Source organism: Heliangelus exortis, chromosome 18 (genome assembly GCF_036169615.1).
Source record: "Heliangelus exortis chromosome 18, bHelExo1.hap1, whole genome shotgun sequence".
Lineage (NCBI taxonomy): Eukaryota > Metazoa > Chordata > Aves > Apodiformes > Trochilidae > Heliangelus > Heliangelus exortis.
In genome coordinates, this window is record NC_092439.1 from 7,870,582 (window position 1) to 7,897,570 (window position 26,989).

Here is a 26,989-nt window from a genome sequence, read left to right on the forward strand (position 1 = left end):
TGAATTTTTGGAAAATAACAAAGATGTTTGCTCACGTTCTCAACCATCTTAGCCTTTTCATCCTTAGCGTCTGTAGAGCACAATTCCAAGAGCATTATTCTGAAGTCAGTGGGATGATTTATTTAGTAAGCGACATGACTAAGGGATTCAGAAACTGGTTCTAAATATTACAAGTTAAGCAAGCCCTAAAAGGCCTGAGATTATTTTAGAAATCGAAAAATAAAAAAGGAGTCCATACCAATAAAATTGTAAAATTTTCCAACACACTGTTCATCATGTATTTCTCTGGTAAATGCTTCAGCTTGTGTATGAAGTTGATCATATATTCACACATTGGCGAGCGATTTATTCTGTATACAAATCGGCCATTCTCAAACCTTGCATACTCAGTCTATAGAAAAAAAAAAAAAAAGAGCATTTAGAATAAGGTAATTCAGGAACAGCAATAAAGTGAATAATGAGTATGTTTTTTCTTTCTCTGTGTAGACAGACAAATGAGAAAGTAGCTCTCAGACACACCCCTATCCTCAGCTACTTGCTAACTCCCTGCTTAAGCTGTGCAGTGTCTTGCTAAAAATTCAAGGGCCCTTGATTATTAAAAGTTATAATATCATTACTTGTTCTCTAACCTGTGAACTAAAAAAACTGAATAGATGAGGATTACACAAAGGCAAGTCAAATGTATTAAACAAAAAACTTTGTGGTAGGATTGTTTTCCAGTAGTTTCAAGGCAACTGTTTGAAGCAGCAAAAAAATAAGCTTATATATTTATGTATAAGTATACACATATAAAGATAGCTATTTTATCGAATGATTTAGTAGGCAATTTATGAATTACAGAAAGAAGCAAGACCACAGTGGGAAAAAAACCAAACTAATTTAGATTACAGGGGCTCACAAGAGGCTGAAGGAGGGTACAGTTGTGACTCTTGGGACTCCTGTTGCCCACCTACCCATTGTTCAGATTAGGTTTTCGGTGGGATGTTTGGCTTTCTCTATGCTTGGAATAATGGAATTGATGGAAAACTTTTTTATGGTGACTTTGTGTACAGGCAATATACTTACTATAAGAAGGACATGAGTTACCAGGACAGCTATAATAGCTCAACCTGCAGCTCTAGGCTAAAATTCCAGTGCAAAAAGTGTACTGTAGATTACAGGTATGGGTGTGGGACTTAGTACACAGAATACAAGTTAAATATCTGCAGTACCATTGCAAAATAAACCAACTAGCTACCTGACCATGCCGTAAAGCTCTGTGCCTAGAAGAGAAAATGTAAAAACAAATAAAGAACTTTGCGTATTGAGAAACTATGCAACTTTTTATTCAAAAGCTGCTGATGACTGAAAAACATGCATTTCTGTGCATAAATTAAAATAAGCACGGATATAGATGAAACAGTACACCATCCACAGCTTAAAAATGTTCAAAAAAATCTAGATGCTAGACGGTAACGCATCAATGCAGAGTTGTCCCAAACAGGCTGCATGGCTGGCCAAGCATTTTAGCTTTTGGCTTTTTTGGCTTTTTCCTGCCAGCTGATAGGAATAGGTGTCAATGATGTCAGCTTCAGGTCCTCCACCAAAGCGTGCCACAGGCAGAGTGGACAGAGCCTCCAAAGCAACAGGGAACTAGAATTTTACTTAATGTAGTGTCACCATTCACATGGTGAGTTAAAATGAACAGACACTGCTGTGAGGAAAATACTCTTTCAGGAAGGATTAGAAGAAGGAATAAGACAGATGAGAGTAAAGACAAGAGAGAGAAAAGCCTAATAAAAATTAAAGAGAACCAGAGAAATATCCCACATATCCCATCATAACACTCACCTCTACTTTTTCTACTACTTGCTTTCCAAATGAGCAGACTTTGGTGGAACAGGTGATTGTCATGTTTTCTGAGCTCTCATACTGACTAGTGACTCCATAAAATGCTCCCGTATCATCTTGAATGTTGCAGTTTAAGTCAGCCTGTTGGGAAAGAAAGTAATAGATGTTGAAGATTTTATTTTTCATTTGACAGTGTCAGTGGCATAAACTGTAATTATCTCATTGTTCTTTTCAGATATAAGGGAGGAGGGAGTTTCCTAGTGACAATATTAATCTACAGGGAAGGATCTGCCTAATTATTGCAGTAAAATCCATAAGGAAGTGGCAATTTTTTTAAAACTTTAAACAATAAAAGACAACCCAGTATTTCTCTGGGCTACAGATCATATTCTTGTCTGGAAGATAATTCTTGAAGTCCCTAGAGCAAAGGGAATGATCAGAGGAGCCTGGCTCTGGAGCTGACTCCTTTACCCCCCTGCCTCCAGTGCAACTGAGCCATCCTGCTCCTGAGAGGCCATCATTCACTTTCTCCTTTACCTTTCTTGATGCAATGAAATCTTCATGGCAAAGGGAGACAGCTGGGCAACATGAGAATCCAACTCTGATAAGACTTTGTCAAGCCATATGGCCCTGATTCAGCAAAATTCTTGACTTCACAGAGCTGTATGATGCAACTCACAGGCTCCACGTGAGCTGTGCATGCACTGAGCCGTGCCTGCCACACCAATAAAATATTACTGAACGTATTGGGTTCCTTTTGGTATTTCTCTGCAGCCTCCATAACTACTCAGCTGCCTTTGATATCTCACAACAGAGATTGAGACTTGCAGGATCAAGGGAGGAACAGCGCTACCTTTAATTATTTACACCCAAATCCAAGTCCTGAGCACAGCATGATTAATTTGGCTACAAAGCACCAGCACATGTCACATGCTGAATCCAGCATCCCCAGCAGCACTGAAGCTGTTCTGCCACTGTGCTCTTTGTCATCATGAATCTATTTTCAAAAGCCCTCAACTTAAAAGTGCACTAATATGCACATAGGCAGTGTCTAGGGATATCCACAGCTGGATTTGTTGATTCAGGCATTAGTTCTGCTGACATCTTTGGTGCCCAAGGAGAGTGGGCAGGGTTTTCTTTTTATGTGGAAATAGCTGATCAGCTACTGCAGCTTAACATCTAAGAATCATCTGAAACTGAGACAAGCATTTTAGCAGAGAAATGCCCTTTTGCAGCTGTTTCACTTGTAGGTCTAGCTCTGCTTGGTTTTGTTGCTAATATATAAAGGTAACAGAACAGATGCATTCATGTCTCTCTTGAGATTTTTTTTTTAAAAAACAGTTTACAGGTATGTTTATTTACTAGTTTCTGTGGAACGTTTATAATCCGGCCTTCAGTATAGTTCAGGTCATTTGTAACTGCTATTTAATTTTTAACTAGGCAACAACTCATTAATTCTACTTAGTATCTACAGCCCTTATTTGTGGTACAACATTCTGAGGCAATACGCTGATAATAGCACATACTGAGCTAGTTTGTGGTACAGAGGAGACATAGGTCTAAGATTACTTCAGGCTGGCTTTGGTAAATTAATCAGTGGATAAGTCTCCTGAGGTTTAGGCACAGTAACACAAACAGCCCTATAGTCATGTATTTTGCATAACAGAAAGAAATCCTATCCCTATTACACCTTGTTTCTTAAACGTGTTTTGCATGAGGTCAGCAGTTAATGTTTAATGTACATCTAAAGCAGCGTGTTCACAGTGAGCTGTAAGAAATTCTCCTGAGCTAATAGTAAATAAGTGATTTGCCATCTCAGCTGGCTTGCAATCAAAACATGGCAACAGGTAAACATGAGGAACTCTAGCAGCCATCAGCTATGCCACAGGTGCTCCACTGGAATTTCTAAAGAATAGAAATTTCTAATAAAACAATTGCATTGCTCTGAATAACAGCAATGACAACAATAGTAATAAACTCTGAAAAAGTGGCTATTCTTGGCCACGATTAAAATTTTACTATAAAAACATTTTTCCCTTTCATATTTTCACAATACATTTAAGAAATCATAACTAAAATGCTTCTCACAGTTTCATGTTTTTAAAAGGGTCAACCACAGAGACCTTTACATTTCAAGCTGCAGTAACTTTTTTATAAACAGGTGAGTGGTTTTTTTATCTGCTGCCTTCTGATTTTGTAGCTCACTGGAAAAAAACCCTAACTGGTATATTTACATACTGATATTCAACCTGGAAAAGTAACACATGTAGCCATCTGCTACCCTGTTGATCACTCCCACAGCTCTTTCAGCTCTTGCTGAAATCACCAGGAGTCCTGTGTACACAAAAAATACAGTCTGGGGCCCTGATGTTTGAAGAATGTTTGAAATTATCACTCAGTTGTGATGATTTACTCTTGTGCAATCACAACATTGTTGCAAAAGTCCCATGATGGTAATATAGATGCGAGTTATCTTTATTTACTCTATTTGCTATTTGATTTTTTTTTTTAGTCTTGGAAACAATAGAGGTGTTTCCAAGGAAAACTGAATTTTCCTTTTAAATGACAGTTTAAATTGTTCAACAATTAATTGTTCAATTAATTATAAGCTGCTGAGAGCTGAAGCTTTAAGACTCCTCCAAAAAGTTTAAAACGAACATAAAAAATCCTAAGGTTATCAACAGCAAATACTCTTCAATCACAGCTTCACCAAAGCGTCTTTTAATACTGAGAGAATTTTCTCTGTTCTCACATACTGTAGCAAATCCTGCCCTTTAGTCATGGTTCAAATTTTTTCACTAGAGGGCAAATACACGAACAGTAGGAAGGATGGGTCACAATTAAATTCAGAAGTTCCTCCCACCCGAAGATTATGAGACAAAAAAAAAAAAAAAAAAAGTATGTGCTAAAAAGGGTCATTCAATGGTGTGGCTATAAGGTTATAAGAGTTTTAGATGTAGCTTTGATCAGGAATCAAGTGACGTGTAATCCAGTTTTAGCAGGTTCCTTACTACAGTATTGATTGCAGATTTTATGTCTATGTTTGAGAAAGGATGTTGGAAAATTGGAAAGTATTCAGAAGAGCGTTACAGGAATGATTTCAGGTCTGGAAAACATCCTTTGTAGTGAATGACTAATGGAACTCCATCTACTTACTTTTTCCAAGGGAATTTTTTCCATGACTTTGTCATAGCCTACAAGTTGCTACACAGGGAAGAGTCTTCTGATAGATTAAATCTTGCAGAAAAGGACATTAAAAGATAGAAAGCCAAAGCTTTACAAAAGCAAACAAGGCAGAGAAACAAGGGAGAGGCTGGTAACCCTGATGGCAATGAGAAGATAGCATAATTTTCAAAAGTGGTGGAATAATCATTACTTGGGGGCTTTTTTAACCAAGCTAAGTACCTAACTAAGAGGGATGCTCTAGTTCAAGTGGACTTACTGTTCAGAGGCAGACATTTCTTAGTGAAGTTCATTGCCTATATTACAGAAGATGCAAGAATAGATAAATATAATAAGAGCAAAATTGAAATATAGGAATTTATCTTATTAACCTCAATTAACCCTCTCTTTATAATTTCCTTTTTCAACGATCCCTGTGAAAAATGTGACAACTCTCAACCTTCTGGAGCTCTGTGCATGCAGCCACTTATGCCACAACTAGCTTTGCCTGCTACTCCATCTCTAGCTGTTCTCTTGCACTTCAGACTCAGATTGCAAGCCCTTCTGGGCTGTAAACCAGCTTTCCTTTCTGTACAACTCCTCATGCAACTACGTTCTGATCCATGGCTCCAGGAACTACGGTCAGTGAGAGCTACTGTAGCATATACAGATAAATAACCTTTTTAATGGTTATTTCAAAAGTACTGGCATGATTTCAAACATTGTAGCAGTTAAAATATGGTATGATCACATGTGATGAACATTGCATTTTAAAATAGAAAAGATCAATGCAACTTCGGAAAAAAAACCCCAGCTACTTAAAACCACAAATTAGATATTTTATTTTTTTTTTTACTTTCAAGAGTAAAATTCTAATTTTGATTTGTTCCTGATAGCTGAAATTTATATCAGCTCAATGCATTTGGAGGCAGGAGAGGTATTCAGCTTTCTGGCACCCTAGCTGCAGTAGTTGTGAAAGAGCATGATTAATTCATTAATAAAGCATAGCTTGACAATGGGTAACACTGAAAATATTGCATACTAAGAGCACCAAATGTGTGATGTGCTGCATTGAGAAGCCTCAGCTCTTGTGCACGAGTAAGCATTAAAACAGAGCTGGCTGCAACCAAAATAAAGAGTAAAAATAAAAATAAATTCATCTTCATATTCATTTCAGAAGAGCTTTTAGGCTCTGTGTTGAAAGCAGGGGGCAGAGGGTAGAGTGCTTGTGTAATAATAACAGCTCTGGCTAACAAAATAGCAACTCCAGCAAAAATTGCTGAGAAGAGTTTAAATCCTTCCTGCTGAGTAGAAGGAAAACAGCACCTACTGGAAAGAGTGGGATTTGGGGAGGGCCAGAACACTTTTCACTGGCAATCAGTAGTTAACATTAAGCACATAAGGTCACTTATTAACAACATATAGGTTTTAACAACTGCTGACTGCAGGGAGGTGTGTTACTCATATGACCGCATCGTGCCTCCCCTCCTCCTCTCCAAAGAGTGATCAAAGAGCAGAGATTCCAAATTGTGAAGCAATTTTTTCCAAAGGGAGCATCTGGGTCGTTGGCACGTTGCACCGCGCGCTACACGGCAGCTCAGGAATTGCGTCCAGGTCTGCCACATGGTTGGGCCTGTGATGGACAGGCCAAGCTGCTCCGGCTTCCCAGCTGCTCGGCCCTTCCACTCATTACCCAGCCTCAAGCTCTAATGCCCTCGCATCAATTTGCATTGGGGTCCTCCACAAGCACCACGTGAGCTCCCTGCTCCGAGAGGGTTGCGATGGGGAAAAGAAAATGGATGTCTGCTTTCTTCCATATCTAATCTGTTTTGCATACATTTGCATGCTGGCCATAGACCCATTCACATTACAGATCCCATTTGTGAGTTGCAGATCATTTGCCAGTCAAAGCTGGCGCCTGTGTGTGTGTGTGTGTGTGTGTGTGTGTGTGTGTGTGTGTGTATGTGTCTGTGTGTGTGGAGGGAAATCCGAGATTCTAGATTGTGCAAGATAAATTACAAAAAATAGAAATGAAAACAAGAAAAAAAAGGCAATAGCCACCAATTGTGCATGTGTGGCTGAAGGACACAATAAATCTCTGCACCTTTTAAGGCTGCTGGAGGCACATGAGGATAAATTCAGGAGGGGGTGGGAGGAGACCAGAGGCATAAGCCATTTCTGAACACTGATTACATGGGTAAATTGTTTGTTCCAGTGTATCACAAAGAGAAGGAGCATTATTTTTCATGCCACAGCTGTTTTGAATAAGAATAGGAATAAACTTAACCATCCTCCTCATGTTACTTACCACTAATTATGGCATATATTTACATCTATAAAACAGTGAAATTTTGGGGGACATAATTTAATGCCCCTTTATTGTGTAGATTCCTTTATTTCCATCCCACATTTGAATTTCAAAAATGTTTAGGACTTCAAAGCATCTTTAAAAGCTTGCCCTAATTATAATATGCATTACTTTGTAAAATTCCTAGTTTGCATTGCAGATTCCTGCAAATAGAGGCATTAATTTTAAACATCAATTAATATCATCCATGCATCTTCAGATGAGTTTGGATCTTTATTTCATAGTTGCACTGAGTTCTGACTAAGCTTTCCTCAGCTTGAAGAATAGTTCAAGCTACTGCAAACATTTAAAATTAAGCTAGTGGATCAGCTCAGTAGAAAGCCTGACAGCCCAATATTTATTTATATCAGCTGTTTGTTTTTTCTTTCTGCCACTAGTGAAAAAACATCCCTCCTCCTTTCAGATATATTTTCTTCCTATAACTGCTCCTCTAGCCTCTGATGTCAGAGTTCTGGCGTTTGGCAGTGTCAGAGACACAAAACCCATTATTGCAAGGCATGTTTACACCAGCACTAAGGATCCCAACAGAGGTATGGACCCACAGAAGCACCATCTCAGAAGTGCTAACTAAGCCAGAAGAACTTAATCCTGCAGACAGATATTGACTGCGGAATTAAAATTAAAGGTAGTACAAATAGTGAAAAGTGTTTGCCAGATGAAGTAGTGCTAGACAGGGGCAAGTTACAGAGCTGGCTGGGACATAAAGGGAGATAATGTGTTATGCCTTCCTAGAGCATTTTCCTTGACAGGCGAGTAATGTTTTAGACAGGCATTTTGGGGTAAAACTGCAGGTGTGTTCTATCATTGATCTTTAACTCTTTCAGGAGGCCTAAGAGTATTATTTACTATTAGATAATAAAGTGTAGAGATGAGTAGTTACAGTGGGGTTTGCATTAGATAGCAATCTGAAGTTCTGATTCGACTATCTAAAAGCTAATTCAACACACTGTGACTCTTGGTTCCTTTTATCGGTTAAAGTTCTACTCAAAGACCAGAAAACTTTGGGGCTTTTCTCAAGTCACAAAAAAAGTTCAAATTCAAACTAACCAGCAGATATGTTGACCTTACTCAGATGAAGGTTAGATGATATGAACCATAACTGACAGTCTTACATGATTTGGCTTATTTTGTAAGTGACTAAAAGTAACAGAAACAGAATTGTGCACTTGACCTGCACCCAGGAATAGGTTTCAGCTGCAGATCTCTGCAGCCTTGTCAGAATTCCTCCTCATTCCATCAATAATTTTTACATTTAAGAGCCTTTATTTTTGTTTTCATTTTATAACTCTGTAATCTCCAGTTTCATATAACTGTCACAAAAGTATTCTGTGCCATGTCATTACTATGTTGTCCCTTATTTACTCATTATAGAGTATAAAAGTTACCAAGTAAAGATCCTTCTGTCTATCACTGCAAAAGCCTGTCTCTGGAGTGACTTCTCCAAACTCTTTGGTTCTCTGTGACTATCTGGGAAAAACAACATAAAAGAGGTACTGCATTCAAGGTGCAAGACAAGGACCTGGAAGTTGCTTCGCAGGGCTGTAAGGTTGGTTGGTTGAGGTGCTGTAAAAGGAGAGGTCTCTTCCTTTCATACCTCCTGCACAGATAGGTAGGAAGAGGCCCAAAGCCTCATGACCAGATGTGTCACTGGGACTAGGGCCAAAAGTTCATCTGTTCCCAGCATCAGGCTGTATTTCACAGGAGATACAATCTGTATGAACCAATAAACCTCTGCAAAGCAAAGCAACGCTTGGCTTTGTACTCCCTACCTGTGATGCTTTGCGAAGTCAATTCCACAATTACCAAATGTCTTCTTGCAAGGTCTCAGACCTTTCCCTCCCACTTTTTTGTAATCAAACCTTATTACCTTTATCACGGGGAAAAACGCAATGCTGAGAAGCCTCAAGCAGAACTAAATGGGAAAAAAGCAAGAGAACTCTTTCCAGCTACCAGAGCTAAGCCATTTTTCTGCCTTAGTCATCCTCAAAGCAAGTGCTGGCTCTGGTATTCCTGTTTCACATCTTTCCTTTCCACACTAGTTTTAATGTCTAGACAAAATACCCATTTTGCTGCCTTCAGCACATGCTGACTTCTTTTTAAATCTGCTTACGGACTCATCATTTCTTCTGGCATCAAATCCTCGCTTCACTTTCAAGCTTCCACATGCCACAACACCTGCCTGCTTTCCTTCTCTGATTTCTCCTGATGCCTTTCACTCATAGCCCTTGGTTTTCTTCTGCTGATTCGCCTTGCAGTGCTTCCTCACCCAACACAAATTCATAGTTCCCTTACTCACATGACAATCAAATTTCACCAAAACAACTGTCACTGGGCACTGATGCTAGGGTGCAAGCAGTAGCTGACAAGTGCTGAGCAAACTCGGGATGGTTAAATGATGATGAAGGGAGAAGGCAATGGAAAGGCTAAGAAGGGAGAAATAGTTAAAAAAGGGTGTGAGAGAGAGTATTGTGAACAGGTAAAAAACACACAACATGAACAGAACAGGGAGAAGTTGAACTTTCAGAGTAGGTATGTACAAGGTAGCAAATATTAAGGAGAGAATGGATACTGATTCAAAAATGGATACTTGTTTTAAAAGAAAAGGACAACAATACAAAAATAGTTCTATTTTCATATTAATAAACTTGAAGTTACTAATAGGGTCCAGAAAGATTGTCCACAACCTTTGCCAGCTTTAACCAGTAATACAGAACTCTTTTAGAACAGTTTCTCAACACTCCCCATAAAAATGGCAACAATGTCCTTTTTCTTGAAAAAATGTCCTATTTGTGTGAAATAAAGTAAGGATAGTGAGCTGACAGCTTAGGATATAATTCTCATAACTAATTGCACAGTCATCTTCTGTTTTTTCTGCAAGTATTTCTAGTTGAGGGGCACTGGTGTCAAGTTTATTCCTAGAAGGGTGTTTATCATGACGCTTGCTACACCCAAACACTGCTCTTAGCACTTTCCCTCTGCCTCATTCACCCAGTGAGAGAGAAAACCCAATGGCTTGTTTTATGATCATGGTTCAGGAAGGCATTCCCACCACATTTTTAATTTATAACTCAGGAGGATGTTAGCACTGTGTGTTTTTTAATCTCTACATTAATACAACACAAAACTGCATTAAAAGACCATTAAGTTGGAAGGCACAGTGGGATTAGGAAATGTTTAAGTTGCCTGCACATCCTGACTGTTGAACTGCATCATGATACAGTCTTCAACTACACACTTGCCCTCTGAGCACCCAGTCAATATTTCTTTATTGTCATTATTCAGTGTGGCCAACTCCCTATTCCCTTCACACCACTTAAACATGTGCTGAACACAGAATTATTATTTTTACAAAGGTTTTCCTTATGGCATTATCTTGATTCTTTAGAAACAGCCATGAGTCTGAGGCTTCAAGCCTCATGAATTGCTCAACAGATTTCTTCTGCAGTCCAGCACAGCTCCTGCTCAGTGGTTTATCCCTAATACACCCAGATTTGAGAAAAGAGTCCCACTCATACTCAATTTCCAGTTCCTAATTTGGTGCTACAGAAACTCTTGGCAAGATATGAAGTCTGGTGTATGTACAAGGCAGAGAGTATTTCCATTCACATAGGTAGACTTTAACTGAAAGCAATGAACACCAGGAAAATCTGATTGTAAGCAGTGATTCCAGATCATTGGAATTCTGGTTTCAGCACCAAACTGTCCACCCTGTAATTAGACCCTGAAAGTACCCCTTTCACTGAGGTTTTAAAAGACATATTTTGAATGTGTACTGAATGACTGTTACTATGAAAAAGAGTATACCACAAAAATACTGCAACAAATTAGTGAGTAGAAGAAGCTTCAGTGTATGAGTAAGGTCCAGCCTGGAGATTTGATGGTTCTTTTGCATGAATTATAGCATTAGTAATCCAAGATTTTGTAAATGAATTCAGAAAAATCTGTTGTATCAATTAAATTTATCAAAACTAGATCAATATACAACATCTCAGCCTTCCATTCAAATTCTTTTTTCACTCTAGCTCACTACTAGTATGAGCAGATACAACTTTTCGAGCAGAGTCCCATTGCTGACTAACAAAAATGCAAGGGGAAAGCAGATGTGCTCTAGCAATCAAACAATGTGTAAGAAAAACCCTGGAACCCTCCCAGCTCACAGTCATCTTACTGCCCATTGGGTTCAAATCCTGCTTGGTCCTATCTGCAGTCGTGTGGACTGATTGCAGGACTGACACATGTATTATTTGCACTTGGCTAGAGTTCAACTTTTGAACCACCAGCGTCTCCATTTCTGTGCTCCCCCGTTTTTTCTCGGACCACTAGGTGGCAGCTCCCCATTCACAACCGAGGCCCCTCCTTGGCTGTGGGCTTCTGCCCAGCAGCTGAGTCGAGCGCAGTTGGGGCAGGCATCCGTGGAGCTGTCAACAAGAGTGGCTCTGAGCCAGCGTCCTACCTGAAGGATACACAGCTTTGCGCTTCTAAATTATGACAGAAGAAATCTCCACAAGCGACCTGAAGAGCACTAAATACTGAACACAGGCTTTATCAACAAGAGAGAGAGATTTTTTATGCTATGTCTTACTCACCCAGAATTTTACGAGGAAGAAAGCATTTTGGGGCCCCTTCCCAAACAGTTCCTTTAGACCGCCCTTCTTTTCAGGAAATTTGTCATAAATCTGACGAATGTCCACCGATTCAAGCAAGGGGTCACTGTAAGAATGGTTAGCGTGTCCAATGTGTACGAAGAGGTGTTTATTGTACTGCAAGAAAGAAACAGGAAAATCAGTGCTGTACAAAAAGAACAGAGGTTTATTAAGGCACAGATCTGTGTGTGCTCCTGTGGAGGGTAGCGCGCTTTGATGGGTTAAATGACTTGCACATTACTCCTGGGACTATGATTTTCTGCAATGTGATTTCCATGAACAACTTAGTGATTGTGTTGTAGTCCCTTGCGAACAAGGGTCAAGATAAAAAAACCATGTCCCTACTGGAAACCATAAAACATGGTCATCTTCAAGGGAGTAATTTACACTGGAAGACCCAGCAGCAGCATGCTGATAAAGAGCCCTTTGCAGAGCATAATAAGGTGAATATGCTCATGAGGAAAGCCTATTTCTGCCTCTTTAAACTATGTCTTTTAATGTCCCATGTCCTCAGAGCCTGAATGTCTTCTAATGCCACAGAGCCCACACATAAACGCCTCCTGTTTGTCTATTAAAAACCCCTAAATCTCTATCTATAGCACGTACTAATGCCCCTTAGATAAAAGAGATAAGAACGGATTTTCTTTTTAACTCCAGAATGACAATAATGAGAAGGCCAGTTACTCTGTGTTGCTGTTACTATGGAAGTGGTTCTCACTGTGTGTCCTCCAGTATTTTGACCCATGCAATATCAGAGCCAAACTGTTCCTGCTTCCCTCAGGAGCTTGCTCTATACATGACATCTGCCAGAATACATTCAGGCTTCAGTTTCCCATTTGACTTCATCCCATTGCACCTCGTTAAATAATGGGAATCAACTCCCCTTTCTGCCTGGGGGAAACCCTTGGCCCCTCTGAAGTCCACAGCAGCCCCTACAGAGTCCAACATGGCCTTTCAGGGGCTGCCATTGCTCCAAGATGATAGCAAGGTCCAGCACCTGAAATGAAAGTGGAAGGGTGAACCCCGAAGACCATCCACTAGTCAATCACAGTGTTGTGTGAGCAGACTGAAAGAGCTCAAGAGTGGCAGGATTAAACACTGGAGTTTTCAGCCATGCAGATCACATAACATTTTGCTAACTCAGTGTAAGGAAAGTCAATATGCAGAAAACACTAGACAGAATATGTTGATATGCAGAAAACACTAGAAAACCCTGTCATATTGAACAGATGCTGTAGGTAAGGGGCAATTCCCAAAAGCTAAGCAGAAATAAAATATTTAAACCCCTAAAGCAGATCTCATTTTAGCTATTTTGTTTACAATATACGTGCCAAATGAGCAAATTGAAATGACAGTCAGACATCCACTCAGAGCCTTCCTTTGGTGTAAGCAGATTCTTCTAAGCAGATGTCCAAAACTCTGGGGAAAAGGAAATGGACTGGCTAGATTTCTGCACTTAGGAAATCGAATTGAAATCTATTTTAAAATAATCTAGCACAGTGAAATCTGAATTTAGAATCAGGGAAGACTCATCTGTGTGTGAGGCCAAAAGTGAGATATGTTACATGCTTTTCCAGAGTTCTACTTCCCTTTTAATTTTGTGTAAGGAAATAGGAAAGTGTAACACTTTATTAAGTTGTTTGCACAAGCAAGTCCAAGTCTGAGAGCACTGGTTCCATGGATTTTCCTTGCAGGCCTCTTTCAAAATAATGCCACCCCAGCTTCTGCTGTGCACATGTGGAAAACTTGCCCAGCCTTTACTTAGTCCATATGGAGCCCAAAAGAGTCAGAGATGATCCAAAGGGGCTGTTTCTACATCGAAGAGGAAAACAGGCATAGCAGAGAAATAAATGTGTGTTAGGAAGCTGAATGTTTGTGTGCAGGAGTCAATGTGCCATAAATGTGTGTCAGCCAGCCCTCCCCCAGCACTGGTCTAGCTTGCATGCTGATCCCTTACACATGATACAGGAAATCATGGCACTGGTTGGCAACCAGGAGTGATGACCATAACAGTACCCACAGTCACATTTAGCACGTTGCTTTACAGAGCAGTGGCAGAAGTGGACTAAGGAGATATTATAACATGACAAAAAAAAACAAAAAAACAAAAAAACAAAAAATGCAAATTAATATGAGAAAGCAGCATGCCTTCAGCTTTTGATTTTTTGACTCTGTGGTCACTTGCAGTACTCTGGGTAAATAACTAGAAATCATGCTGAACACTTCTTACCTATCTTGCTGCCTACTGAAAAGTTTAGATCTCAGTAAAATATATCAGCATGTCATATACCTGGGAATTGCCAGGAAGGCAAGAAAGGGAGTCCAAAACCCTGCTCCTGTTCATTTCCTGAGCTATCAGGGTTGAAGTGCAGGACAGGTTATGGGCCAGGTCGTGAAACGTGGCTACAATGGAATCCTATCTGCCATCAAGCAAACATCTCAATTTTTCAAGTAGAAGGATGAGAATACCCCAATGGAGTTAAGCACTTCATCCTTCTCTGAAAAAACTAAACTGAAACTTTTCCTTTCCCCCAGCACTCCTATAGCCTGCATAAGAGTGCTCAGCAGCTGTGCTCTGCCTGGGCATGTGCCCCAAAGCATCCCTCTGTTCTCCCTTGTTCAGAGCAAGGCCTTGAAAAAACATCCCCACCATTAGTGACCAGGTTATTACTTATTTTGGAATTTTTCTCTTAGTCTTCTCTGCTGGAATTGCAGTCTGGCAACTGCAAATTCTCAAGACAATTCACACACTGTACCTTATTCTGCAAACCAGGAAAATTCACAAATTGCTCAGTATCCAAACTTTAGTAAAAGCAAACACTTTATAGGAACATGGAGCATGAAGTCTTAATACTGTTTAAATATAAAAGCAATATTAAAGGCAGCTGTAAAACTACCACAGTTGTCTGCAGAGCTCGCCAAAGTACCAGATGCTGCTGCAGCAAAATTTCTGAGTGGTATAGTAGGACAGATGGTATGACATCACCTGACAACATTCTTAGGACAGAAATGTTTATTTTGATATTGCGATGTGTGATTATTTTCTCCTTATGTTGTTGCAATTGCCATGCTAAGTACAATCATTACTAACCTAATTAGCTATGGCATATTTTTGTGAAGTAACAAATAATAATATAATATTTGAAGCCAGGTAAATGGATACTGAAACGACCTTTTTCATACAAACATAATCCATAGCAGGAATTCATGCATAGATAAAGAAGCTAAGTTTTATGCCTATATTTTTTAGCTCATTAGTGTCTGAAAAGCTTAAAAACATGCTTGTTATATCAGGAATTCACTGTTACTTCAGACTGAGTATTCCAGAGCCATCAAAATACATCAGGAGCTGAGGAATTTACTTATGCTACAGCATTTACAGGATTGGCATCCAGCAAGGGGGTAAAAATGTGCTATAGATGCTGTAAACCATCATAGATCAAATCCTGTATTTTCCAAGTATAAAAACTACATAAAAACACAGATTTTCAGCTACTTCTTCAGTGTCTGCATTACGCTACATGCCCTGAAGATGGCCGCCTCTTACTGAGCTCCTTTCCTTTAAAAATATTCTAACTATCCAAAGAATGCAGTAAAGCCATGAAATATGACTGTTGTCAAATAATACCATGAGAAGAATTATAATCTACTTAGGAATTTAAAAGAACCAAGACAAATTGCCAATGGCAGGGGATGCAAGCATTTAAGCTGGTGCAGAACAAAGGCAAATCACCTACATTTGTTTTATCAGCCAGCATACATATTTGTAACAGCTCCTTGCCAATTTTGCACTTTTGTCTTTCTGGTTCATGAAAGGCAGGTCTGCAGACTGCCACAGCTCTCTGTGCCACATTCCTGTGCTTCCTCACACCTGTGGAGCTAACACCAAGCCTTAGCAAACCTATATAGGACCAATTTTTTTTCATAAACAGTGGTGGCCAAGATGCAGATGGCAGTGAAGCCAATTCTTGTGCTCCTGTCTCTGGCAAGCTGGGCTTTGAGAGCTGCTGGGGTACCACCTCCCTCGGTGCTCCAGTCTGTAGGGGCTGCACGGCCCATATGGAGCAGCACATGGGAGGCAAATGACTCCCTGGGCCTTGCCAAGGCTGCGTGACACAGATGTGGTGCAAGGTGGAAAGCAGGTAGCTCAAGAGAGAGCCCTCGGCAACTGCTTCTGTGAGGACGACCCTCATGGGCACAGCACCCTGACTGCAAGGGTGCTGTACCCTCCTGCTGCACCTAAGGCAAACCATGATTTAACACCCCCTGAATCAAACACACACCCTGGAATTATCCCCACACTGGTGCCAGTGGTGTAAGCTCCTCTGCAAACACCCTGGACTTGCAGCCAGACAGCAAGCTGGTGGCTTGTCTGACCTTGCACACACATGGGACAGATGAGCAGGAGAGCACCCCGCTGCCTTCTCTGCCCTGCAGAGCCTAATAACAGCACCTTGCTAGCTGGGCTGCTGCAGATCTATGGGTTCCTGCAACTTTCAAGCCTAAAAACCGCAAGGGTGAGGCTGTCTATATTACTACTTGTAGCAACAAATCCCTATGAGAAAACACCACGGGGAGAGGCTGGCAACTTGAATGGATCCTAGTCTTGTATGCCCAAAGGAACTCCACCACCCAGAGGAGAAATACATTAAAAAGGCACTGCTGCAGGTCTTCTCTCTCACTGACACAGAGGGGACAGCCTTTTGGCTCTCTTTGGACCAAATACTTTCTGTACTGAAGGTTACAATGATTACAACCACAGCCCAGAGGGACGGGTGAGTGGGAGGCAGGTGGGACAGCCTGAGCTTTCACTGAAATGAGAGAAAACAGCACTGCTCAAATGCCTGTCACTGTGTGGTGATTCCCTCTGCACCTCCAGAGACCAGTCCAACCTGTGTTTTGAAAATGTACTGCTGCTTGTGCAGCAACTGTGCTTTTGGAGTCAAAAGGAGCCAGGTGAGGTGCACTGATTAAAAAACAAGCACTAGGATATCAGCAGTCTGTGTGTGGCTCTAACCTGTACTCTTTCCAGCCTCAGCTCTGCTGTCTCGCTGTATCTTGTAAATCTGATGCTCTTTAATTTCCTGCTGATGTAAGAAAATCACTTTGTCTGCCAACAATTCTCATTTCTACCAAAACACTAGTAACGGAATATTTCATTCCTGTTGCTGTTGTCCTCCACTGAAGCAGATTGAGAGTTACATTTATAGCATTTTAGTGCTGTAACTGGAGCCTGTAACAACTCCTGTTATTAAGTTTTTTAACACTTTCATGTGAAATGTTAATAGAAATTTCTGTGCTTGTATGCTGCAATACAACTGTATAGTCAACCCAATTTTTCAAGGATCTCCAGCCACTCAGACTCCTGCCTGGATCTGCTCAGAGACTGATTCAGCAATGTGAAATAAAATTACATCTTTGGCTACTTTATGGTTGCAGAAATTGGAAGGCAAGTGTTGAGCCAGAAAGCTGGAGAAGACACAGGGCAGTTCACAGCCCTGACACGTTAATGTTGCTCAGCACATCACAGCCATTGTCATATGAGTCCCTGTGTGAAACTGGGATTTGCTGGTTGGGCAAGGTGCTCACACAACATTTTCATCAGCTCTCCTGCCTGTCTGATTTGAGACCCTGCGGACCCAATTCCAGAAGTGCTGAGTGCTCAGATGGGAAAATTATGCCTGAATATAGGAAGCTCTCAATAATACCAAGTATTCTGCAAAATCAGCCCCATGACATGTCAAAGTGGACCCTCAAAATCAGTGGTCCATTCATTCTTTTGCACCTGAACATCTTGGTTTGTAAAATGTGAGTAATAATGCTCCATCTAAAAAACGACTGCACTAACACATCTGTGAAATGCAAATGGGGGCAATTAATTCTGTTTGGTTAGACAGTGCACATGGAGCAGGGCACAGGGCCACACATTTCAACAACAGAAGAAAACAAACTACTGAATAGTTGCTTATCAAAGAAGGGCCATCCACATCTACACTGAATGAAGCAGGAACAAATAACTGTGAGCATGTAATTAACTGCTGCATTGTAGAGCAGACACACAAGGAAATTTCCCAACTTCTGAGAACCTGACTTTGCAGCCCAGCTAAGCAACACTGAGGTGGGTGTAGGGGTGGGGAAAGCTGCACTGAAACAAGATGGGGAAAAGCAGGGCAGAGGCACAGCCAAGCACAAAGCTTCTTGGGGTGAGGGCAGATGCTTGGGGCTCAGCACAGAGGCAGAGCAGGCAGCGTGGGGGGATGCACAGCCACAGCCCAACCCAACACTGCCAGCGCCAGCCCAACCCACACATCCCCCCACTCCTCCACTCTGCAGGACCAGCACAGTGCTGTGCACGGCTGTGGGAGGCACAGGGCCTCCCACTGTGATAACCCCCCTGGTTTTTACAGCTCTCCTGGGCTCATCACATGGGCTGTGTGCCCAGGCTCTGCTCCAGCTACCCCACAACCTCGCTCACTTGCTCCTTCCCTGCTCCCTGATTTCATGTTCCCCTGGTCCAACCCGGTGCCCTGTGTCACCTCAGGCAGCCGTTCCTACCCTGGCCATCTTCAGGACTCTGTGCGAGGGCACAAGGCGCAGCAGAGGGGGTGGCCACTGCTGCTGGCATCAACGACCCTCTGCAGTTATGCAAAAGCAGCATTTCTAATTTTCCTGGGAAATTTCTAGTGGGTTTTAAGAAAAGAGAGAGAGTGTGAGTGAAGGCAGCAGCAAGTAAGCACAGTCAGGCCCTGGTGGTCCTTCCACCCATCCTCAGCACTTATCATGGGCCAGCTTCAAGGAAACAAATTGTGCGCTCCATGCATTTCCCCTCCCTTGAAGAGCCCATGTCCTGAACCGGGCTGGGGGAGCTGGCCCGGGCTGCCCACCACCATCTCCTTGTGGTCCCCCAGGAACATCACCAGCCAAGAGGTCTGCTGTGACACCACAGCTTCAAGATTGGAGCCCGTGTCAATATTGGACACCCTTAAAGTGATTTCTTGGCACTTCTAATTGCAGACCCCTGAATATGAACATTTTACAGAGTTTAACATTCACTTCCCAGGGCCAGCACACAGCTGTCTGATGTTGCAGAATAAATGACTCTCACATTTACTTAAACTTTGTCTGAAGTTAGATTAAAATGACCTCAAATCCTGAGTTTGCCACTCCAATATGTTCATCCAAATGTGGGTTTGCTTCCCTGTCCTTTCACATAACAAAGACACTAAACCAAGGGCAATTCCTTACAATTGAAACGCTGAGCAGCTTTTTATACTGTTTACAGGGAATACGGAAAGGATAAACAATGATTCTAACAATGGATATTGTTCAAAGATGGAGGGTTTCTTTCAAAAAGATCTCATTTATTTTTCATCACTTAGGTGGTTTGATTAACTTTGCTGAATTTTACTGCATTTGGCTAACGATGGCAGGCTGTTTTTAAGGCCCTAGAGCAATTGCTTTCACTTTCTGGTTCTCAGGCTCAATTCTCCCTGGGCTCACAAAGCCCTTTTACAGCAACTATAAAACCTGAATTAAAACATAAAGAATATTTTATTTCTTCACCACTGTTTAAAATACATTTTGAAATTTAGACTTAGCACAATCTGATAGTTTGGATACGTGGATTAATACTTGAAAATGCCCATCAGTCATTTTCTTTATAGCCCTATGTATATATTTTAGATGTAAAGCTGTCTGAAGTACTCACAGTCAAAATTAATGTGGTAGCAACAGTGAGAAACCTCAAAGAGGAAGAGAAGAAAGAGATTTCTTTTTGTTGGGTGGTGACAGAATCTTTTTCCTAATTGGAAAGCAAGCTTGAAAAAAAAAAACTGGGATTATTATTTCAGTTTTACAGTCTTCAAATTTTACAGCTACTTGTGTAACAGTCAATTGCATAGATCCCTTCTAAACTCTTTGTGTACTCAGTTTGTATTTGTTAGGGACCATAGGATTACTTGGTTTAAGCATTTGTCCTGAAATTCCACAGAACCACTACAGTAAAAATGGAAAGCCCCCACTAAGGAAAGCCTATCTTGAAAGCTACAGATGGGTAGATAAACATGTTAATCTGTTGAGAATATAGTTATAATGAGTAGCCAATATTAAAGGTAAGTAACACACTGATGCCTGGACCTATGAGGACAGCTGCTATGTACCATTTAGAAATTGTGCTTGAGCACAACATGCCACAAAAGGAAAATACAGCTTGACATTTGTAAGCTGAATTGAATTTCGTGTAAAAGGAAGAGTAATTTTACCCATCCTTAACCGCAGTCAGTATTCCAAGATTTTGCAACTGTGCCATCTTACGTCTCTCAGACCATCTTCTGCCATGCAGAGTTACAGTCAGGGTTGCTTATTGTTTCCTTTCTATCGTTTTTTTCTTTTGTAAATGGAACAATTTTGTGGCTAGGCAATGGAAAAAAAGTCAACAGCCCTCCACAAGCGACAGGACCCTATGGAGCACATTTCTGACCTGCCAGAATGCCCATTCTAAATTAACATAACTGCCTGACATTGAGGGGCTTTTGTACTTTTGAACATCAATTGCCATTGGAAGAACCCCAGAAATGTTTAAGTCCCCACTCCTACAATGAATTCCCTGTGGGTGAACCTTTGTGTCCATGCAGAGCCCCATCGAAGTTGCTGGGAGACAGACAGACCTAAATTTCTAATTGCTGTACAGGAATATAGACTGCAAGGGGCATCCCAGGATCACTGAGTCCTGGCCCCAGGTGCTATGTCAAATAAGCCTTCTTCAGTAAATGTCCAGGTTACATTTAAGGTGGATTTGGTCTACTTTCCCCAACTACAGTGAGGCTTTCAGTCCTGGTTTTGGGTTGGGAGGGAGGAAGAATTATCTGATTTTTTTATTAAAGTGTCTGAAACCCATTTGGTCAAAATAATACTTGATGTCATTTTCTGTAAAAAGTCAGAAGTGTAATGAACATCTACCTGTCTTTTTTTGGAAGATGCTTGAGAACTCTTACTTGACTCTCACCTAGCAGTGCACGCATATATTAATTTTTGAGGTCAGCAAAGGCACAAAGATGTACAGGATATGCTGCAAAACCAGCACATGCTTACCTGATTCCATATGCAATTTGTGCAAAACATACATCTTGTCTGGCTTGCTGATTTTGTTATTTAAAAAGTAATAAACCCCCATCTTTTCTATGCTGCACAAACCATATCTGCGATAAAATGTTGCACCAACATGAACAAAGATGTACAAAACCACAGGAAGAATTCATAATTTCTTCCATAGCACTAAATGAGGCTGGGATTGTCTCTGATCTCCAAAGAGGACTTTTGGTGCTTGCTGAGAGTCTGTGGGTTGGAAATGGGGAGAGCTGGCAGGAGGTAGGGCCCCTCAGAACCATCCCTGCAGCCAGGTGTGCACCAGCACCTCTGCCCAGAGCGTCCCCAGCAAGTGGCCTCTGTATTTGCCCAGGAACTGGTCAGCCTGCCTTGGGATGGTTTTTTTTCTATGGCCTTATTTAAGATCCAAATAACTAAATTTGCCTGATATGATCTAAATAACACTTCCCCTTCTCCTCATTCCCCTTTCCTGGACAGTGGCAGTGACATGCTGCCCACAGGGTCTCATCCTTTGGCTCCCCATATTGCCTACCCAGCCGGTCCAGGCTGTCTCCACACAGCCCTCACACAGTGCTGCCTCCCTGTTCCTGCAGTGCAGGTGTCAAAAGTGATCTGCATTGGGACTACTGCATAACTTTCCTTCCTTTTGCAGTGCTGCAGCACATGAGTAACTGGTTTGTTAAAAAATAAGTCTGGGCAGTTTCATGCTCTTGCTTTTCTACTAAACCCCCTGCACAGATGCTCTGCATTTACAAGGTAGGTTTCTCAGCAGTATGCTCACAAGATGGGACAAGCTCTGGTGGGTCTTGCTGCACCCTCAGGAATTCAAGATAATATTAGTTTACTCCAAAAAAAGCTTTACAGTATTTAGGAGGCCATCCTGGGTAACCGTGTTTCTGTTCAGGCCTCCACTCTTCCTCTGCAATGCAGTGGATGTGTTGCATTCCCCAGAGCCTGCACCTGCCTGAAAAACGAGAGCCCCAACACGTCCCCAAGCCGCGGGCCCACACACCGTGCGTGAGCACAGGAGGCTCTGAGCCACGCACCACAGCTCAGCAGGGCCTGCGGCTCCTTCACTGCCAAAGCAGCAGCATCTCCTCGAGGACTCCTGGTCTGTCAGTCAAACTGCAGATTTATTCATGTCACTTGGCTAGTTTCAGGTTGCACTCGCCAGCCGTGTGGTGGGCAATCTTATCTGCTAAGAGCATGCTAGGTTTGAGGGAGACTTTTCTTAGAGGGAAATAACACAAAAGTTACTTAGTTGCTGAACTTTCACATAAAGCCACAGATACACAGAGGCTCTACCACAGAAGTCCATGGGTTTTGCAAACAGTTTTGAGTTATAAAAAACTATGGAAAAAGGATCATTAGGTGGTATACTGGCAAAACAGTAAATCAGAACACACTGAAATGTGAAATGAACACTCTTTCTCTTAGAGCACAGTAATGCTGAGCATTACATGGCCACATCCTGTTTTCTTGATAACTTCGAGGCACACACATAACATCCTGGTGTGAAGCAATCTGGATATTGCAGAGCCTGTAAATCAGCAGGACACGTTACATGGGGTCAACAAGCCAAGGACTCTCAAAGCTGCATATTGATAACTTTCCCTGACAAGAAAACCTGGATGTTGTTTCTGCGTCAGACATACAAACCACCATCTGCATGTACCAGGGGCTGAGGATGGAAAAGGCATTAGAGCTGTGGATTAACCTGGAGGACACTAAAATGAAGCTCCAGCCCACCAGAGCCAGGATTGCTGGGAGAGTGTGGGAATCAGGGCTACAGGAAGGCAGAGGGATCCCAGGGAAACCATTCAGCATGTTAACAGCCAGGTAAGTGCTGGGATAACCGTACCTGCTACCAAACATTTCCTCCCTCAGAGTTCATTCAACCTGGCAAAACATGACATTCAGGAAACCAATACACTGCCATGTATTTAGTATATGAATAGCTGAGATATGGTGTATTTTCATTGGGGATATTTCTCTGCCAGAAGCATTCCTCTGTTGTAAGGTTTCTAGGCTATGTTTTCAGTCTCCATTATGCAGGGTAAACACTCCCTGGATAACACCCCTGGCCAGAGCCCACAAATGCTACAGTCTCCAGTGCTGAACCATAAAGAGCAAGTGATAGCTTTGCTTCTCTCCAAGCTACTGTGTTCTACCAGGAATCTGACCAAGGAAGGCCTGCTTTTATCACCCATTCATAACAGTATTTGCTTTTCAGAAAAAATTCTATCAGTAAAAATTCTCAGGTTTGTGCTGAAAGAAGCTCTTTGATTTATTTGTCATGCAGTAGAAACAGTGCTAGGTTAATAACAAATGCTCATGGTAAATAGATGATGAATAATATCAAGGCTCAAGGCTAACTGGAGTAAATGAAACATTGCAGCCAACTTCACAAACTGCCCTTGCAGGTATAGTATGCAGACTGGAAACTGAAACAAAACCAAAACATTCCTAAAAATACAAAAATAAAAAACCCCAAACCTTGGATTAGACCCTAAGACACAAAGATCAAGGAAGACTGAATGGTTGGATATTTAGATAGGCATCCTCAATTAAAAAAAAAAAAAAAAAAAGTGAGACAATCCCTGATACTCGGAGGCTGTCCCAAATGTCCAGTATTTAAAATAATATTCCTACTTTTTATGCCAGTCTCGAATTCTGTTTCTGGTAGGAAATGGATTAGGTTTTAACTACAACTTTAAGCACAGAATCATTGCCAAAAACACGATGCCGTTTGGTACAACTTTTAAAGTAGGTCAGCAGTGAGACAGGCACCACAGTGAGCCACACCTGCTTTCAGAGAGGCCTCTCACTTCTGCAAACAGGGAAAAAGAGAGCAAGAAAGGAAAATACAGTACTTGAGTGAAAGGAATATTGCACTGAGCAGTAGTGAAAGCAGAAACACCAGGTGTATTCCATCAGGCTTAATCCTGGAAATATTAGCAGGTATGAGGGCAACACTTACAGATTCGGGGTCCCTCTGCTGCTCAAGGAAAGCTGAAAACTCCACCAGCCTGAGCTTGGTCGTACCAATCGATCGGCCCTGCCATGCAGGGACTGAGGGAGCTGGAGCTGATGTAGGCTCAAATCCTAAAATAAAGGAAACATTCCCATGAAAAAGTTGGTAATTAATCAGGTTATATTTTCTGTACTAAATATAATCAGGAAAGATGCATGTATGCTTATATTAATTTTAGCAAAGAATGAATTCAGAATTAGTTACAATTGGAAAAAATATGTAGACAAAGAGGTCTCAACCCAGAATGATAATAATGGTCTATATAAAAGATCTGTTTCTTTGTTTCCTTCATGCTGTAACTCACTGTAGATTTTTTGTTTAAATTATATACTAGATTTCAGAGCTTTATAGAGTCTTCATGTAGACTTACAGCTGAACCTTCCTCAGAAACTGGCAAAAAGAATCACAGGAGGTATTACTGCCTTGGGAGTCAAGAGCACTGGCCTCCATTTCTGGCTCTAATGTGCCATATGTTACAAGTAAATCACCTCTCTTTTTGCCTATTTCTTCTGCCACTCTCAATTCCCCTCTCCTATTCAAAGTGTGAGGTTTTCAAGGCAGGGACTGTCCCTTACTATGTACTTGTACATTGGGTCTTTGACTTCTTTTGGAGCTTTTAGGCAGCATAGTATTACAGATAATAATAAATAATTACTGTAGAGAGCTGAATCATACCCTAAAAAGAAAAGGAAGGTTTTAAATTGATAATAAAGAGAGTACATGATCTGGAGAGAGAAGGGGTGTTAACCACCATCTCTAATTCACCTCAAGAGAAAGAATAAATGCTATCTCTTGCTCCTCATTATGGAAAATTAGATGAGAAGGAAGTAAAACAGTAAAAGAAGGGAAAGGCAGCAGTTTGAAGGCAAAGCTGATCTTGGGAGAGACACAGGCACAGGGAAGGCAGGGGGGGAGGCACAAAGGTTGGAAAACAAAGATAATCCTGAACTGGGTTGAAAACCAGGGAGAGGTCACAGGCAGTGTGTGTTCACAACCCATAATGGGAGTATGGTACCTGACTCCAACCCTAATATTTAGGCAGTGAAGCTGTGTGGCTTGTAGGAAACAAGAGAATTACTAACATGACTGGTTAGGCATGAACAGGAATTCTAATGAAGGAAAACCTCAGGCATGGTTTTGACTGATTTAGAAATACTTATAAACCTATTGTGAGAGAAAACAAGGAAGAATAAAAGAAGATAATTAAAAATGTCTGCCTTAGAAAATAGTGTTATAAATTATGAATATCATGAAAAAGGAAATAACCAAGGATGCAGATAAATAGCCTTAAATATCAGCAAGTTAAAAAAACAAAAAAAAAACTGGGTAAGAGTCAGAAAATTTCAATTCAAAGAGTCAGAAGCATGGTGTCTTTTGGCAAGGGAGACATAATGTTAGGTATCATCTGCAAAAAAATAATGAACTTTCCTGAAATTACCCATGCAACCAACTTGGGAAAATGGGGTTAGGAAGTAGCCGTGGAAGGTGTTAATCATTTTGAACAATGGAAGTCATATTAAACATTAGGTAGTTATCAAAGTGGTACTAGGCAAAGCAGGACCTTCAGGAGGGAAAGGGTTCTTAACAACCAGATATAGAGAGATGTTTTATGGCAAAAATTATACATGTTTTATTCATTTTTTAGCTTAATTTTAAAATAAATTAAGACATACTCTCATTACAGATGGAGGTGAGACTTAACCTATTAAAAAAGAAATATGCATCCTATCACAAAGCATTTTCCTACAATATGGAATGCAGACTGAAGATCACACATCACAACTCCTTGCATGTGTGCTTCCTACCTAAACTGTAAAAAGAATACAAAAAAACCCAATACCAAAAAAATCCCAAACCAAATTATTTTCCCTCATACATAATTGGCTAATAGGACTCTGGGACTGGTGCTTGGTTTGGATACAGAGAAACGTTAGATCCACTCCAGGCATTAATATATCATATTCAGTACACAACCCAGGTCTTTTTAAAGGAGTGTAAATGGAAGAATTACCTGAAATGGGAGCTGTGACTGATGGCTGTATAGGATAGGCTTGCTGAACGAATGGCTTTACACTGGAAGAAAGAGTAACACAAAAATCATACACCATGCCATCCACTGTGAATTCCATTAGACACATAGTATAAGGGACCAGATGATTAATGACCTTTTCCCACAAACGTGTATCTTCCTTGCATAGCACAGTTAACACACAGACAGTACAGAGGTAATAGAGAAAGGAGGATGTGAATAACACTGAACATCTTAAAAAACGAGGAGTTCATCTGTGCTCAGTCACCCAGCAGGAAACCTGACCCACCCATCGCAAGTGTCACAGCAGATGCGGATGGTGATTGCTTTGGCTCCCAATAAATTCAGAGGACAGAGAACTACACGGGCACAAAGACTCACATGGACCTCAAGGGAGTAAAGCCAGGAGAAGCTGTAAAATAAGGCTGGGAAACATTGCTCCAGAGATCACCAAAGGGCTCAAAACGTAACACCTGACAGAGAGCAAAAGGCTTCCTTCTCTATATGGTGCTGAAGGGCAGTAACCTCCCTGACCACTAATGAGCCCCATGCAGTCATCTCTGGCTCTGCAGGAAAATATGTCCCCCTTGCTTCCAGTATTGCTCATATATTTAACAGAGGATAGAAATATTTGTGCTGGAAACTTAGAGGCAAAACCTTACCAGCTGCTTCTCTGGCACTACCATTGCATCTCATCAGGTAATGGGTGAATAAGCTATGTGTCCATTAGATACTCAGCTCCAGCTTTGAGGTCTGATACCCTTTACAAATTCTGAATCTGAGTTACCATCACTGTATAGGCTCTTCCTCCTTTCTCA

General features: G+C 41.2%; 1 protein-coding gene and 1 long non-coding RNA gene across 11 annotated transcripts in view; one reads left to right on the forward strand and one right to left on the reverse strand.

Moving 5' to 3' along the window:
* Positions 1-26,989, reverse strand: part of TEAD1 (TEA domain transcription factor 1) — a 153,223-nt gene that overhangs the window by 6,558 nt on the left and 119,676 nt on the right. For all 10 annotated transcript variants that reach the window (XM_071762300.1, XM_071762294.1, XM_071762293.1 and 7 more), the window contains 5 exons: positions 26,154-26,215; positions 24,089-24,213; positions 11,947-12,120; positions 1,831-1,971; positions 239-391 (listed from right to left, as the gene is read on the reverse strand). In XM_071762300.1, the coding sequence (XP_071618401.1) occupies positions 239-391; positions 1,831-1,971; positions 11,947-12,120; positions 24,089-24,213; positions 26,154-26,215 (655 nt within the window). The remainder of the gene's footprint in view (positions 1-238; positions 392-1,830; positions 1,972-11,946; positions 12,121-24,088; positions 24,214-26,153; positions 26,216-26,989) is intronic.
* Positions 5,800-9,107, forward strand: LOC139804758 (uncharacterized). The gene is made up of 2 exons (XR_011729523.1): positions 5,800-6,942; positions 6,975-9,107. It is a non-coding gene; the product is annotated as an uncharacterized lncRNA (long non-coding RNA).